The following is a 17,090-nucleotide window of genomic DNA, read 5'->3' as shown; positions in this document are numbered from 1 at the left end:
TTCCCTCTTTTATCTCAACTTGTGTTGATAGCTTCAGAAGCACCAATGGCTTCATAGGAGAGCACGATAATGCTTCCTGAGTTCAAATCTGGCCTCATATACTTACTAGCTGCATGTTCCTGTGCAAGTCACTTGTTTGCCTCAGCTCCTCATCTGTAAAATGAACTGTAAAAGGAAATGTTAGACTCCAGTAGCTTTGCCAAGAAAACCCCAAAGGGGGTCATGAAGAATCTGACTCAACTGGATAACAATGCTCTTCCACAGCATATGAGAGAAGACAGAGCACAATAGTTTGGGGTGGCATGGTTCTGAGAGAAGTGACTATTTTTCTATTATATTAATAACCAATTGTTAAATCAGGATTAAGATTTTCCTTCCTAGTTCCTCATTCAGGGATGAGCCCCTGTAGGTCATTCAGCCAGTCTTTAAAGGACAAGGCTGACAGATGAGATTGGTCTAATTCTTCGGGTATATGCTCCATGATCTTGGGAAGGACCCCACCCAACTAGGAGACCTTACTTCTGTTTAGAATGTAACTCCAGCCCTAAAGAATCGTCCATATCCTTGCAGCCCCGCCCCACCACTAGAGCTTAGGGTAACCCAGCTGACGAAGGAGAAAACGGATTGCTTTGTCCAGATTGCTGGAGGTGGCTGAGTCTCATGATCACGATACCTTCTCAACGGGAGGAGCTGAAGGCTTTCAGCCCATCATCTCGTTTGAAAGTCTACCCCCTCAAAAACTGTTTACCAATCAGGGTTGATTTTCACTTGTCAGGGGCACTCCCTTTTCTAAAAGTATTTAAACATTCAGGGATCTCTCATGATTTTGTCTTTGGTTACTGAAACCACTTACCACCAATTTATTATCAGCTAACCTAGTTAATAAATTAATTATTAATTACTCAGAAACTCTGTCTCTTGGGCTTTTCATTCATCTTACCTCTAAGCTTTTAGGGCAGCTAGGTGGCTCAGTGGATAGAGTACTGGCCCAGAATTGGGAGGATCTGAGTTCAAAAGTAGCCTTAGACATTTATTAGCTGTGTGATCCTGGACAAGTCAAAAAAACCCTATTTGTCTCAGTCCCTAATCTGTGAAATGGGAACACACTGGAGAAGAAAATGGTAAATCACCCCAGTATCTTTGCCAAGAGAACCCCACAGACAAGTCCACAGAGTCACAAATTGTCAGACATGACTGAACAACAACAAACCTACCACCTACCTCAAAGTGGGTGCTGAGGCTTGCTAGCTTTTATGCTTAAGATTCTGCAAGCTAGGTTTTAGAAAAATGTGAACTGAGAATTGCCAGAAGAGCAGGCCGGTTTTCAAAGAGGCAGAAGAACTAGACACCACACTGACAGCATTCCATGGATTATGGAGAAAGCAAGTGAGTTCCAGAAGAACATCTACTTCTGCTTCACTGACTACACTGAAGCTTTTGACTATGTGAATTACAACCAAATGTGCCAAGTCCTCAAAGAGATGGGAGTACCAGATCATCTCATTTGTCTCCTGAGGAACCTGTATGCAGATCAAGAAGCAACAGTTAGAATCAAACATGAAACAACTGATTGGTGTAAGACTGGAAAAGGAGTATAACAAGGCTGTGTATTATCACCTTGTTTATTTAACTTATATGCAGAATACATCATGCAAAATGCTGGGCTGGATGAATCAAAAGCTGGAATTAAAGTTGCCGGGAAAATCTCAGAGATGCTTACAATACCACTCTGATGCCAGAAAGTGAAGAGGAATTAAGAAGCCTCTTGATAAGGGTAAAAGAGAAAAGTATAAAATCTGGTTGAAGCTTAACATCAAAAAAAAAAATATCTTGGCAACTGGTCCCATCATTTCCTGGCAAAAAGAGGGAGAAGAAATGGAAGCAGTGTCAGATTTTATATCCTTGGGCTCAAAGATCACTGCAGACTGTGACTTCAGCCATGAAATTAAAAGATGCCTTCTTCTTGGAAGGAAAGTTATGGCAAATCTGGACAGCATACTAAAAAGCAGAGACATCACCTTGCCAACAATGGTCCATATATTTAAAGCTATGGTTTTTTCCAATAGCAATGTATGATTGAGAGAGTTGGACTATAAGGAAGTTAAGCACCAAAGAATCAACATTTCCAAGCTGTGGTGCTGGAAAAGACTTTTGAGAGTCCCTTGGACAGCAAGATCAAATTGGTCAATACTTAAAGAAATTAATTCAATCTATTCATTGGAAGGTCAAATACTGAAGCTGAAGCTTAAATACTGGCTACATAATGAGAAGATAGGACTCACCGGAAGAGACCTTGATGTTGGAAAAGATTGAAGGCCAAAGGAAAAAGGGATGGCAGAGGATGGGACAGACTTCGAGAGATAGTGAAGGAGACAAGAGCCTGGTGTGCTATGGTCCAGGGGGTGACCAAGAGTTGGACATAACTGAATAACTGAACAACTATAATGCTGTTACTCTCTCCAGTTCCCTCATCTCAAGAATCCACTATGTGAACCAGATGGCAGAAGAGTTTGAGATCTTTACTCCTTTTAAATAGTGGTGGCCCATTCCTGTTCTTTCCCTTTGGAGGAATTTTAAACCCAAATTTCTTCTAGACTTGAAGAGAGCCATAGGAAACTGACAATTAATACTGTGTTTTGACAAAGAATTGCCTCCTGTATAGATGTCCCTCTTTCATTACTTTGGGTCCTAAAATCGTAAAGCAGTTTGTGAGCTATTACGTAGCATTTACCAAGTAGCCTATATCAGTATTATCATTAACCTAATGGGTAGTAGCAAAAATGTTACGTATGGGTATCTTTTTTAAAAATTTTACCATGAACTGGACAAACATGAACATTTCCAAATAAGAAAGAACAGAAAAAAGGACGGTATGTGATACCATGAATAAAAAATAAACTATAAAACTATAAAACCTATTGTTAAAATATCTATGTGCAAATGCAAAAAAATATAGGCAATGATCAAAGTAAATCAGAGTTCTTAATGTCATGAGAAAAATTAGGCCTCACAGATATCATTGAAACTTAGAGGGAACCATAGATGGACTAAGGCTTTGGAATTTGCCTTAAAAACAACAATAATGAAACCAGGCCGGGTAAATGGGGGCAGGAGAGTGGTGGTTTTAAGAATAGCGTATTACCCACCTTCACATAGAGCTCCAATGGGTTTGGAGTGCAGAATAAAGCATATTTTCTTCTATTTGTTTTTCTTTTTCTTTTTTTTTGGGGGGATGGCACATGATTAATGCAGAAATTTGTTTTGCATGATTATAAGTATTTGTAATGACTTCTACTTTTCTTGCCTTCTCAGTGGTTAAGGGAGGGGAGAAAGGAGAGTATTTGGAATTGAAAATTTTTCAAAAATTGAATTTTAAAAAGTAATAGTATATTAAGAAAATATACTCACTTAGCTGCTAGAGGCAGCCAGGTGGCCCACTGAATAGAGTACTGAGCCTGGAGTCAGGAAGACCTGAGTTCAAATGCAGCCTCAGACACTTACTGCTATGTGACCCCTGGGCAAGTCATTTAATCTGTTTGCTCAGTTTCCTCAACTGTAAAATGGAGATGATAACAATAGCCCCTATATCACAAGGTTATTGTGAGGATCAAAAGAGATAATATTTGTAAAGCACTTAGCACAGTGCCTGGCACATAGTAGGTGCTAGATAAATGCTTATTCTCTTCCCTTGACATGACTTAGTCCAAAGAACCAGAGTGGAGAAAACATGATGGGAACTATTTGGGTGAAGATTAAGAGAAAGAGGAGTGTATGGCATTGGTAAATACTACTATCAAGACCAACTGGACAGAAAGAAAAAATAGATAAAGAATTCAAGAAACAGAACGCAAGCCTGGCATAAAGGCAAAATATAGTAGTGTTGAGGAACTTCAATTATCTAGACATCTTCTGGAGTGCTCTCTGTCAAAAGCAGAGTAGCTAATAATTTATTGGCTTGACAGTGACAATTTAAGTCTTCAAAAGGAAAATAATATAGTGAGGGTACCTGCTATCCTGGATCTAAATCTGACCAATAAGAAAGAACTACTTGCTGGAGTGGAAATGATGGGAACCTTAGGGAGAAGTAACCACTACTGTCATTTTAGGTTTTCTAACAAATGAGAGTAAAGGCAGATGTACTCAACATGCACTTGAGATTTTTGGAAAGCAGATTTTAAAACATTCAAAGAAAGGGTAGGTAAATTCATATGATCTATAACGCTACAGACAAAGTCATCTCTGAGAAATTTTCAAGGATGAAATTCTTAAGAGATACAACTCTAATGAGTAGGAAAAGGAGGAATATGGCTGGACAGGGGACTTAGATGTAAAACCAACTTAGATGTAAAAGGCAAATATATCATCATATGGAAGCCAGGTGAGGTAAACAAAGATTCAACTCAAGACTATTCAAGAGGAATTTGGTCTGAGCCAAAGGGTGTGTAAAGGGTAAGAAAACTTCGGAAGTTAAAAGAGGACCAGGTTATGAAGGGTTTTAAAAGGCAATTATATATGTGATCCTGAAAGAGACAAGAAGTTCACTGAACGGAAGTGAGCAGAATGGTGATGCGGTCAAATATGTACTTTAGGAAGATCAATTTGTCAGCTGAGTGGAGGATGGACTGCAGCAGAGAGAGACTTAAGATAGGGAGACCAACCAGAAGGCTAGGTTAATAGTGTAGGTGTGAGGTGATGAGGGCCTGTACCAGGGTAGTGGTAATATCAGAGGAGAGAAGGGCGCATATATAAAAGATATTATGAAAGTGAAATCAACAGGACTTGGCCACAGACTGCGTTTGGGGCACGAAAGAGAGACAGGAATCAAAGAAGACACCTAATTTGTAAGAAAGTCTGGGAAGATAGTGGTTCCTTTAACAGTAATAGAGAAGGTAGGAAGAGAGAAAAAATTGGGTGGGAGGAAAAATAATGCATTAAGTTTTTGACATGCTGAGTTCAAGATGTCTATGAGACATCCAGCTTAAGACTTCCAATAAGCAATTGGAAATCAACTATCAGTTTAGGAAAGAGTTGTGGGCTCAATGAGTAGATAAAAGATTTATCAGCACAGAGACAATAACTAAATCAATAGCAACTGATGAAATCACTAAGACAAATAGTGTAGAGAGAAAAGGGCCTAAGTCAGAGCCCTGGAGAGCATTCATTGTTACCAGGCATGACCTAAACAAAGATCCAGCAAAGAAGAGTATGAAGGAATAATGAGAACCAGGATAGAGTATATTGGTCCTTTCAAATATTCCTTTCTACAAAATCATCTATCTCCCATCATCTAAGCATGAGTATTATTTCCCAATACTCTTCCTTCTTCTCTCTTCCCTGATGACCTCCATAGTTTCCAAAGGTTCACAGTGATCAATTCTTTCCACATACAACAGCTTCTAACTTTCTTTTTAAAGTATTCATAATGTTCACAGCTAAGGCTTTTGATCAGTCTATAAGCCTTTGGCTTCTTTTATCTCTTGACTAGAAATATATGTACAAAACACATACTTCCAAACAGTTTTTGCTGTCTTCCTATACATCTATTTCCATACTTAAGTCATGAAGTATCAAAGCATACAATAACTTAACTTAGTAATTCTTCATAAAAATGCCCTACTTCATTCTTCCCTCTGCAACGTATACTGTTGTATAAGCTGCATTTTTCTTCATGATGGTCTGTTTGCATAAATTCAAAATATATAATCAATTAATGAATCAATCACAAAAATGGTACCTACTTAGTGTCTCACACTATGCTAGGCTTTGGGACTGTAAATGCAAAAAATTAAACAAGTGTAAGATGAAGTGAACAAAGTATCTTATGAAAATTGTTTTTTGTTGCCTTTGGCCCCATGATGAAATCAACTCCAGACCTTTATTCAGCTGCTATCATTCTTTTGTAGTGAGAATGTCAAAAATAGAAACAGTTCAGAACTTGTCGCTTGCTCATCAGAGATTATGCACTGAGAATACTATCAGAAATTAAATTTACGATGGTCTGAAAACTGGTCTGAGTGATTCTTAGAAGTACCATGATAATACAATAATACCTCACTGTGGCGTATCTTGATTCAGGAAGGTCACTTCAACAGAGTGAAAAGTCAGGGTTTCTACCAATCTGGAAAGGCTTCATATCCAGGCTCAGCACCAGGTTATAAATCTGTCATCCAAGAACCAATCTAACTAATTGCACAGAGGACATCACCAGGTAACTGGTTACCAGATGATGACTCCTTGGTCAATGGCTATGCTGAAAACACATATAATGAATACACCAGGGAGCAAAGGAGTGACTGAAAAGGGGTTTGAGGATGCCAAAGACACGAATTACTTTCAGATAAGAAATAAATTGTTATTTTTGAAATGTTTTAAATGTGTAAAGTCATTATTAAACTTTGTAGTAATTCTTAGCAAGATCCTTAGGCCATAGCCTGATAATTTCACAATAAAAGATTACTCATTTTTGTTCATTTTAGGAATTCTCATAGCATATGTGATTCATAATACACAAATATACTCAAATATACACAGTACTGTAAACAGAATATCAATTATAAATATTAAAAATATTTTTAAAGAAGCTAGCTTATTAACCACTAAATAAAAATACGGTCAGTAGGACACTTACAAGTCATCAAATATCAACAACTGTAACATTTCTAGCTATGATATTAAAATAGAAAAACCTCTGAAGAACATTAACCTTTTATTATATAAATGGCAAGAAACTGCAACCTAATTAGCAATGTAGCTTATATCTATAACAGAATTAGCACAAGTTCTCCTTTTTATTATTAGTTTGTTTTTCTGGAAAGGTGAGACCTTATCTGCAGGGTTCTGCTCATTTATGCTCATCTACAAAAGAATTTAATTATGTTCTTTTAGTTCTCTACGATAAGGAAAATTGAAAACTGCCACTTCAAAATTAAAAGTATAAAAGAAACTAACGATCAGATTCTTTACTAAGGAGTTTTTTCTAGATGTCACTATCCTGACCAACAAAGCAAATCAATCACCCTCTTTCCTTCAAGATTAAGGAACAGAAACTTTATAAAGACAGAAAATATGAGGAAAGGAACATTTCAAACAAAAAAAAGTTACTTACAATCTCTATTTTCTTCATCTTACTTTCAAATGGATCAATAATTTGTCCTGTTTTATTAAAAAGTTTAATGAGTTATCTTCTTACCCCTCCCCATGTGTATTTTGTACTAGCTGGTGAGGGAAACTTGTTAGTACTACAAATTTATCTCAAGTTAAATCACAGATTCTACAATATTAAATATCAACTTACATCTGAAGATGGTGATTCAAGAACAATGCCAAATCCTAAAACGTGATTCTCCTCCACTGGGATGCGTTCAGCTTTTTGGAGAACAGACTGTTCAGAGGTAACTGCTGTCTTTTCCTTCTCTATTACACTGGGCTTCTTATTCAAAGGAAGAGGTTCAGTAATCTTTGGGAGTACTTTTTTCTTTTTATTTCTTTTTCGGGACACAGCTGTTCTCTGGGAGCACAGATGAGAAATTGGGGGCTGTTGTCTGTTTTGACTTCCAACTGCAAACAAACAAACAGAAGTATGGTAAAAGTACCTGCCAATTCAATTTAAAACTTCTAATCAAGCTGCCTACTATTTTACAACTTTTATGCTAAAATGAAGCTCTTTCATATCAGGACCTCAAATATGGCCTGGCAACATGGATTAAGGGAATAAAATACAAAATTAACTTCAAGCTGGACACAAAAGCTAATAAAAAAATCTGGCAGCCATCTAATGCAAGTTCTGGAATGCTGCCAAAGAAAGTTTTAAATGACAAAGGCCATCTAAGAGAAAAACCTTGCTACTGGCTTTCAAGCAAAACTTCACAGGGAATATCTCAAGTGGAATTTACTAGTACCATAAGTTATAAGGAAAGAGGCAGTTATGAGGTATTCTAAAAAAATGTATCATATTTTAAAATATGTCTTTATAAATGAGATTTATCTAATACATAAGAGAATCACTCTAGGAATTTAGTTTAAGAATACATCGTTAATACTCTGCAACATAAATACTCAATGCAATGGAAGGAAAGAGCAGTGAATTTGGAATCAAAATAATTGGGTTTGAGTAATAGCTTTTCTATTTATTAGATTTATTAGCCATGAGACCATGGGCAAGTCACAACTTTCCTGAGCCTCTGTTGCCTCAAATATAAAATAACGGTAATTGTATTTGTACCATCTATGTTTTAGGGCTGTCCTGAGTACATCAATGTGTAAAACTTCAAGCAGTAGCTCTCAGTTCTTACTGTTCCTGTTGTTACTGTTATTATCATTATTATGATTATCCCATGAACATTTCAACTGCAGCATTTTGTCGTAGCCGCTCTTTGCGTGGCTCCATGATTGGTAAAGATGCAGGCGTGGTAACTATGTGCTGTTGCACTAGCAGATGTGATTTGTAAGTCTGAGCAAAACATCTGAGTTTGGAATTATTTTACAATACAAGCGACGCCTGTCACTGAGCATGTAGGCAGAATCTAAACCCAGGACCTGTTACTGACTCATTAGATTCATTCATACATTCAACAAATTATTTCCTAAGTATCCACCATGTTCATAGCTCTGTCCACATGGTCTCATCTTTCTGCACCTCAGTTTTGTATATCTGAAAAATGGGAACAATGTTTCTATATCTCATGGACTATTAAGTGAATTTATGCAAGCTCTAAAACACTTTGAAATCCAAAGATGAAAGACACCACAGAAGTTAAACAGTTCTAATATTGAATAAATACTTGAAGAATTAAAGTGTAACAACTATAGTCCTTACAAATTTGCTCTGAAAAAAATAATGAAAGTTTGTAACCTATTTTGGAACCCTTTAATGAAAACTGCCATAAAGACACATCATTATTTATATCCTTAACCATCAAAACACTGCTAAGTGTGACTACTGGGCATGCCTGTAATAAATTCACAAATAAATATAAGATGAAATCTAAAGAACTCCTATTAAGCTAAAAAAATTTTGTTATACTTTGTCATTTTTGTCCAAAGATCATAAATAATTTATCCCCAAGAAGAGGCATAGAAATGGAAAAAATTATTGACCATGACTATAGTAATTGGCCTACCTGGTTTATCTTGATGTCTGTGCTATGTCTACATGTATCAAGTGAAGCGGGTTACTCACACAATTATCAAAATGGTTAAGAACAGAAATATAGAGCTGGAAAGGATCTTAAAAGTCATCTAGTCCAATCCCTTCACATTACAGATGACAAAAATGAAGCCCAGAGAGGGGAAGTGACTTGACCATGGTCATAGAAAGTATCAGAAGAAGCTCAGTGCTCTGACTCCCAGGTCAGCTTTCTTTCCCTCAGTGTTCTTGCTTTAGTTGTGGGAATTCTTCACAAAGAAGTTTTTCTAACTTGAGGTGCTAAGGAATTGATCAAACTCTGCAGCTCACTTTGCCTCTTTAGCTATAGCTTAATCTCCTACCCACAAACTTAATACTGACTGCTGTCCTTCATCTTTTCCCTGAAGTAGAATTAGAACTTTTAAAAACAAGAGTACAAATTTAAGTCTAGGAGGCAAAACATCTTTAGAAAATGCACAATACAATATAAAGTTTTACATTTTTAAATTAAAGAAAATGAGAACAACCAATTCTGTTTTATCTTCTATACAATCAGTGGCACTATAAAATCCTGAAGTTCTCATGTATAGTTTACCATCCTAATTGCTAAAGAATCAGAAAAGAAAACATGGTGATAAGGTGGCATGTATCCAATTATGGTAGAAAGGTTTTTGGTAGCCTGTCATTTCAATAGCAAGGAGTTGAAATATCAAAATTATCATTATATTTTCATGTTCATGTTTCCTTAAATGAGAATTTTATAAACTAAAATGCAAATAAAGTTAAGTGCTTTCTCTGAGAAAAAAAATCCTACATGATATATAAAAGTAATTGTTATTTCTGTCTGAACTCTACTTCAGGAGACCTTAACTATGTGCCAGGTTACTGAGATAATTTCCACGTATCACTTTAAAGTTTACAGAGCTTTTTCTTCACAAAAGTCTATGAAGTAGGTAATACAAATACTATTGTCTTCATTTTATAGAATAGGAAGCTGAGGTTTAGAGAGCTTAGGTGACTTGCCCAAAGTCACAGCCAGGAAGTGTAAAGGGCAGGATTTAAATCCAAATCTTTTAACTCCTGGCCCAGTCAACTTTCTACCTACCTTGCTGTCTCTGAAATTATTTATTTATTATTATGTTATTATTGAACAGATTGAGTAAAATTCTTATCCTTACTCACAATAAAACAAAATACTTAAAAATCACCATTTTACTTTTCATCGAGTATGTTACCCATTTAAAAGGTAGAATTTAGTCCATATGACCTTGTGTGGCTAATATGCTAAACAATAAGCTTTTGGAATCAAACCCACATCACTAAATGTTGGGATTTTACTAAAATTTGCTAACTAGATAGGAAAAAAAATGTGAAATATCTTACTATTCTATAAGCAAGCAAAAAAAATCCTTCCCTAATCAGCACTAAAACTCTAAAATGATGGTAGTACTATATATTTACATCCCTTTTTTTCTTCCATTTTTCTTCTTGGGACTAATATTGAGGCTTTTTTTCCTTAACAAAACAGACATTTCATGACTTGTTGAAAGTCCTTAACTTCTCTAAAACTAATGTAATTCTCTTTTATTCTAATTGTAAAGAAAGGGAAATATAACTGATGTAGTTAAGAACAAATCCTGGGAACTCTAGGATTCCACCATTGATGAGGCTCTATGACCAAATACAAATCTCCCATCTTTTTAATGCCTCAGAAAACTACAACAAAGAGTCACCTCAAAAAAGAATACAAATTAATTTCTTTGAACCATCAGGAACACAATGTATATCTGCTAGATGCCAGATGAGCAATAATTAGAGGAAAGATCAATGAGGCCCACTATTTTTTCTCACTGATCTGTTCCTACATGTTCATCTACTATTGGAAGTCACACTACAGTCCATGCTTTCTAGGTGGCAGCTACGTACATACAGCAAAACAGAGGGACTTCTCTACGGTCACTCACAGACACTCACAGACTACTTGGCATGGAACATGTCTAAAGTGATTTCTGGGACAGTGAAAGTAGAAGAGAATTCCTACACAGGTACAGGTTTCAGATGGCTTCAGATAAAGCCCTGAACCTAAGCATCTCAAGAAGTAATGAGCTAGGTTGCCCCTATTCTCTTTACTTCGGCAGTAAATGGACATAAAAACATTAAATACAGTAGAAGAAATATTCAGAAATTTAATTAAATTAATACTTGTGAAGTAGCTGAAGATCTCAGATGACATACAGTGAATAAAGACAAAAGAACATTGTTAGTAAGAAAAAAAGTAAGTTTGATTTGCTAAAGGATGAATGGATTACATAGGCAGAAAAAGCTAATAAAATTGATAACATGAAGGAACACCCTAAGAACGCAAGGTGGGAGGGATTAATAAAGAAGGCACAATAAATATCTGTTCCTAAAGATGTCAGATGTGCATTAAAAGTTGAAAGAACCAGGTTTGAGGCCATTATCTTTGTACCTGCTTGAATCTGCATTAATTTTCTCATGGTCTTGAGTTCTTGAAGAATGGCCTGCAAGGTTGACTGGCAGTTACAAGTACAGCAGTTTGATCCAATTGATGAATTCACTGCTGGAAGTTCTCCTAAGCATGAAAGAAAAACATGACAGACTCCAAACCAAAAAATAAAATTTAAAGAGAGAAAAAAAATGTCTCTTGACAGGATTTTGATGCATATATTATTATTATGGAACCATGCCTAAGGAAAATGTACCCAATAATTTTCACAACCTGAATTTTGGGGTCTGATTTTATCCAATTATACAGACTTCCATATTGTAAGATACATGCTGCTTCGTGGTTTGGCAAAGACTGCATGCAAGTATGAACACAATGCAACCTCACAGCAGGCTTCTCTATTGTCAGACTAGTTCATCTAAGATAACAATAGCATAGAAATTCATTATAAACACTCTCACTGTATTATGCATAAAAAAACCGACTCTAGGAAAGAATAGACTTGCAAAGAACTGGTAGTTGTATATGCAATAAAGGTTTATATTAAGAATTAAATGAGAATCTAACTACTCAAAAATAGTTTGAATACTAAGAACAATGCCTCATAATACAAGTAACAGTGGGTAAAATAAAAGCTGAGAGTTTGTTCTAGGATGGGGAGAATATGAAAGGTCAAGAAAGAATGTAGCATGTATATAGTACTCCCTCAACTTGACAAAGGACCTTCTACATTTTTACCTATATCTCCTCCAGCTTTTTTTCACCCATCACTTAATTCCCCTTTATTTCATATAACTCTCTTCTATTCCCTTTCCTGTTAGGCTACAACTTTTCCCCATAGTTGTTGTGGCAAAACTGCACAATTCATTCCTACTATGAAAATCCTTCTGATGTCAATATTCACACTCATCATTCTCAAAAGCAGAGTATGAAGAACACTTGGGCCTTTAGTGACTGACACCTTATATATGAAAAACAATTTAATTTCTACAACATAAATTTTAATCCATGTAGCTTCTCCTGACCAAGAATACAGTTAAAAAACTGACCACAGTAAAACTACTTGATTCTTAACATACTTTTTAAATTCTGAGTCACAGGAAATCTTAGATTCATAATTGTAGCAAACTGACATGTGAAGACTCAAAAATTACATATGAGTTAAATGATATGTCTATAAATAGTCAACACCTATCTAATAAAAGTACACATGCAATAAATGCTAAAAAATGTTTTGACACTGGCACATGGGAAATTTATGTGCTAACTCCTACTAATTATAAACAACATTACTAATGTAAATCCACTATCAATTCTGCAAATTGGAAAATGAGATCTTGCTTTTCAATTATGAAGGAAAGAGCCTACAAACTTCACACATAAAAATAATGTTTTGGTTTTAAAAAAAAATCGTTTCTTCATATTGACAGAGTTTAGACCATCTTATAGAAGAATATTCTTGGTCACTAAATATAGTCACTGTTCCTAGATACAATCTTTATCAATTTTAGAGGAAAAAGGCAACCTTTTTCCAACTTGTTATAAATCATTTTTTAATTTTAAAGAGAACTGACTTTTTATTTTTATGGAGGAGTCTTTAAAGAGCTATCTCCATCCATCCTGGAAGTAAGCCAGCATGTGAATTTGGTTGGTATAACAGCTGAAAGAAAGAGAATATATGAATACAACCTTGCTGTCTTATCGGCAGGTGTCTTTAAAGTAGTTTTTCTTGCATTTGAACTAGTTGCTAAAGGTTATAGAAACATCACAAAAATGTTTAAATAGTAAGAACAGATTAAGGTTTTCTTTTTTGTGAAGGATACTAAAAAGCAAAGTACAAAATCTGAATTTAATAAAATAAAATGCAAAAGAGAAAAATATCTTTGGGACCTTCGTTCTCTAAAGAAATTGAAAATGCACTTTCCCTTCAAATATATTCTTATTTGTCTTCTTCCTGTACAAATCAAAGCTTCAACAATGTATAATGTATATGAAGGAAAATAGGAAATGTAACATGGGATATTAAAATGTGAAGAAATACTAGTTATTATTTCCAATATACAATCTTTCAAAACTTCTTATGAAAAAAACTGACACACTATCATCATGTGAATTTTCCTTTAAGTGAATTATTTTCAATGCTAACGAAGCTAAGCTGTAAAATATGGATTGCTGTTTCAGTAGCTGATGGTTAAGCTTAAAGCCGTGGTGCCACTTTGGACTCAGGGTTATAAAGTCCTTTTCTTGGCTATGAATTCAGTATCACTGGCACGCTCTGCGCTGATATTACAGAAAAATAAAAGAGTAAGCAAAAGGAAATATAAATATATCACTTCACTAGGAAGCCTCTTTTGAGAGCAAAGGTCAATTTTCTATCATGCTTGTGAGGGAATGGTTTCTGCCTTTGCTCACTCTGCTCCCTACTCCTGGAATGTACCCTTTTGCCCATGGAATTCCTACGTGTCCATTCCCTAAATGCTACTTGCCCCATGAAGTTTTCCTGACCACTTACACACCCACTTACACACCTCCATCAGAAATCACTTTCCTCTTTGGATCTTGCACATAATGCTTTACTTTGTACTTCTCTAATGCCCTTTAATTATATTACAGTAGTGTGTGTGTGTGTGTGTGTGTGTGTGTGTGTGAGAGAGAGAGAGAGAGAGAGAGAGAGATACCTCCCACAGACTAGAAATTTTTCACCCTATAGGTGCTAATGTTTTTTAGATTAGAATCATGAATAGCTTAATTTCTTAAAGTAGTACCTCTGCTTCTAGCATAGTTTAGTCAAGTAAACAATGCCTAATTCTTAAAGGGAGTTAAAAACATTCTTGGACCTTGGTACAGTTGGGGGAATTTTCAATTATAACTTTGAGATTTCTCCCTCTTCTAAAAAGATTTGGCTGATTTTTGTGATTAAGAGTTTACTGTATTGAACCCAAACAAATAAACCACATATAACATAAAGCTTATCAATGAAAATAAGAACATAAATTAAGATCATACCATTGGATCCTCCAGTAGTTTTGGACTGACTCTGGAAAGTTTTCGATCGGGTTCCATACTGCCCTGGGAATTGGCCAATTTGGGATCGTAACTCATTCCATGTACCACTGGGGGAAGGATGGAGGCTCTCTGAGACTTCAGTGGAAGAATTCAAACTCTGAGCCCAGACTAAGTCTAAATCCTGGGGTTCTTCCTTTAGTTTTTCTCCTTCTTTGCCAACACGCTGATAGATTCTTCCAGTGCTGTCATTCAGTAATCTTCTCATCCCTGTAATTTGTTTTTTAATTTCCATGCTTTCATCTCCTAATGAAAACAGAGCCAGAGTTATCACTGCAAATTAGAAAAGAGAAAAAACTCCCTCCACCTCCTCCCCCACACATGAAATTACTGATTTCTGATGCTAGTTACATGCATAAAATAAACCTACCAACTTCATCCTGGCTACACCAGAAAAAGACTGAATTTTCTCATGGTAAAAGGTTTCTTGAACTCGCTTTATCTCATCAATATTTTCCAAGGCCTTTGTAGTAAGAAGTATTTTGTTTTCTGCTAAGTAAGCATAAGGTAAAAGAACGTGCAGAGGGTGAGGCAGCATAGACAAAAGCCTTCCAGTCATACCATAGTCACTCATTTGCTTTCTAACCCTGGCTAGGTCACTTTACTACTTTATGTTTTCTACATATAGACAATAGTAATCAGGCTTCCTGTTCCATCCTCACCCCATCCCCTAGCAAGTGTCAGGAGAAAGAGTTCATAATTATCAGGAGGTAAGATTTTTTTGCGTAAGAACTGTATCATTTGTGTTTTTTTTTTGTTGTTGTTGTTGTTTTTTTTAAATTTATTTATTTATTTTTAGTTTACCACACACGGTTCTACATAGTTTTGAGTTCCAGATTTTCTCCCCTCCCTCCCCCCTCCCTCCCCAAGACGGCATGGAATCTCATATAACTGTCATGTGTGACTTCGCATTGAATTAATTTATGCACTAGTCAAGTTGTGGAGAAGAATTTTGACCAATGGAATGAATCATGAGAAAGAAGAAACAGAACCAAAAAAGAAAAACAACCCAAAAACAGAAACAAAAGAGAAGCAAAAAAGGCGAGCATGTAGTGCGCCTCGATCTGTATTCAAACTTCACAGTTCTTTCTCTGGATGAAGATAGCATTCTCCATCGTGAGTCCCCTGGAGTTGTCCTTGCACCTTATGTTGCTGAGAAGAGCACAGTATGTCAGGGTTGGTCCTCACGGAATCCATATATCTGTGGCTGTGCACAACGTTCTCCTGGCTCTGCTCCGCTCACTCAGCATTATGTCATGTAGGTTTTTCCAGGTTGTTACGAAGTCTGCATCATCCCCGTTTCTTATGGCACAATAGTATTCCATCACCTTCATATACCACAGCTTGTTCAGCCATTCCCCAATTGATGGGCATCCCTTTGATTTCCAATTCTTGGCTACCACAGAAAGAGCTGCTATAAATATCCTTGTACATATGGGTCCTTTTCCCTCTTGTGTGATTTCTTTGGGATACAACCCTAGAAGTGGTATTGCTGGGTCAAAGGGTATGAACATTTCTATAGCCCTTTGGGCATAGTTCCAAACTGCTCTCCAAAATGGCTGGATCAGCTCACAACTCCACCAGCAATGCAACAATGTTCCAATCTCCCCACATCCTTTCCAGCATTTATCATTTTCCTGTTTTGTTATTTTAGCCAATCTGACAGGAGAGATGTGGTATCTAAGAGTTGTTTTGATTTGCATTTCTCTAATCAGTAGTGATCCAGAGCATTTTTTCATATGCCTATAGATAGCTTTAATTTCTTCCTCTGAAAACTGCCTGTTCATATCCTTTGACCATTTCTCAATTGGGGAATGGCTTGTATTCCTATATATTTGGCCCAGTTCCCTGTATATTTTAGAAATGAGGCCTTTATCAGAGATACTAGTTGCAAAGATTTTCTCCCAAAGAACTGTATCATTTGTAATGTTTTATAAAGTACCTGGATCAGTAATACTTCTCTTAACAAAAATAATGTGTTCTAACATTATACTTTATTATTAAAAAATCTTATCAATCTGTAAGTTCCTGGAGATCACAGACTTAGAAGGGACTGGAAGGGAAGCTGGAAGGAACTTAACCATTTAACTGGTGAAGAAATTGGGGCCCAGAGAAATCAACTGACTTGCTGATCATCACGCTGGGTGTAAATGGTAGAACTGGGATTTGAACTTAGGTGCTCTGACTGCACATCCAACTCTTTTCTACTCTATCACACTGGCAGGGATCATGTCATATTTTCTATCTTCTCCCAATAACTAGCAAAGGAAACCATACATAGTAGAGGGTAATTAATAAGTATTATTTAAAGAATTGGTAAATGAGATAGAAATAAAAAAGAAGACACCAGGATTCATTGAAAAAATGGATTCCTTCTTAAGAAACCTCTTCTCTCCCCTACACACAACATGGGATTGTTGTAACCCAGCTTCCTTG

At 36.1% G+C, this 17,090-nt stretch overlaps 1 protein-coding gene across 5 annotated transcripts in view; it reads right to left on the bottom strand.

Annotated features, from left to right (window-relative positions):
* Positions 1 to 17,090, bottom strand: part of BEND7 (BEN domain containing 7) — a 152,866-nt gene that overhangs the window by 93,390 nt on the left and 42,386 nt on the right. For all 5 annotated transcript variants that reach the window (XR_005010531.1, XM_036762085.1, XM_036762088.1 and 2 more), the window contains exons 3-5: positions 14,598 to 14,900; positions 11,595 to 11,717; positions 7,295 to 7,557 (exon numbers count right to left, since the gene is read on the bottom strand). Coding sequence is in view for 4 of the 5 variants with exons in the window: in XM_036762085.1 (XP_036617980.1) it covers positions 7,295 to 7,557; positions 11,595 to 11,717; positions 14,598 to 14,900 (689 nt within the window). In the remaining variant the exon portion in view is untranslated. The remainder of the gene's footprint in view (positions 1 to 7,294; positions 7,558 to 11,594; positions 11,718 to 14,597; positions 14,901 to 17,090) is intronic.

This window comes from Trichosurus vulpecula, chromosome 5 (assembly GCF_011100635.1).
Source record: "Trichosurus vulpecula isolate mTriVul1 chromosome 5, mTriVul1.pri, whole genome shotgun sequence".
Taxonomy (NCBI): Eukaryota; Metazoa; Chordata; class Mammalia; order Diprotodontia; family Phalangeridae; genus Trichosurus; species Trichosurus vulpecula.
Note: the sequence above shows the minus strand (reverse complement) of the source record. Positions and strands in the feature narration are given on the sequence as shown.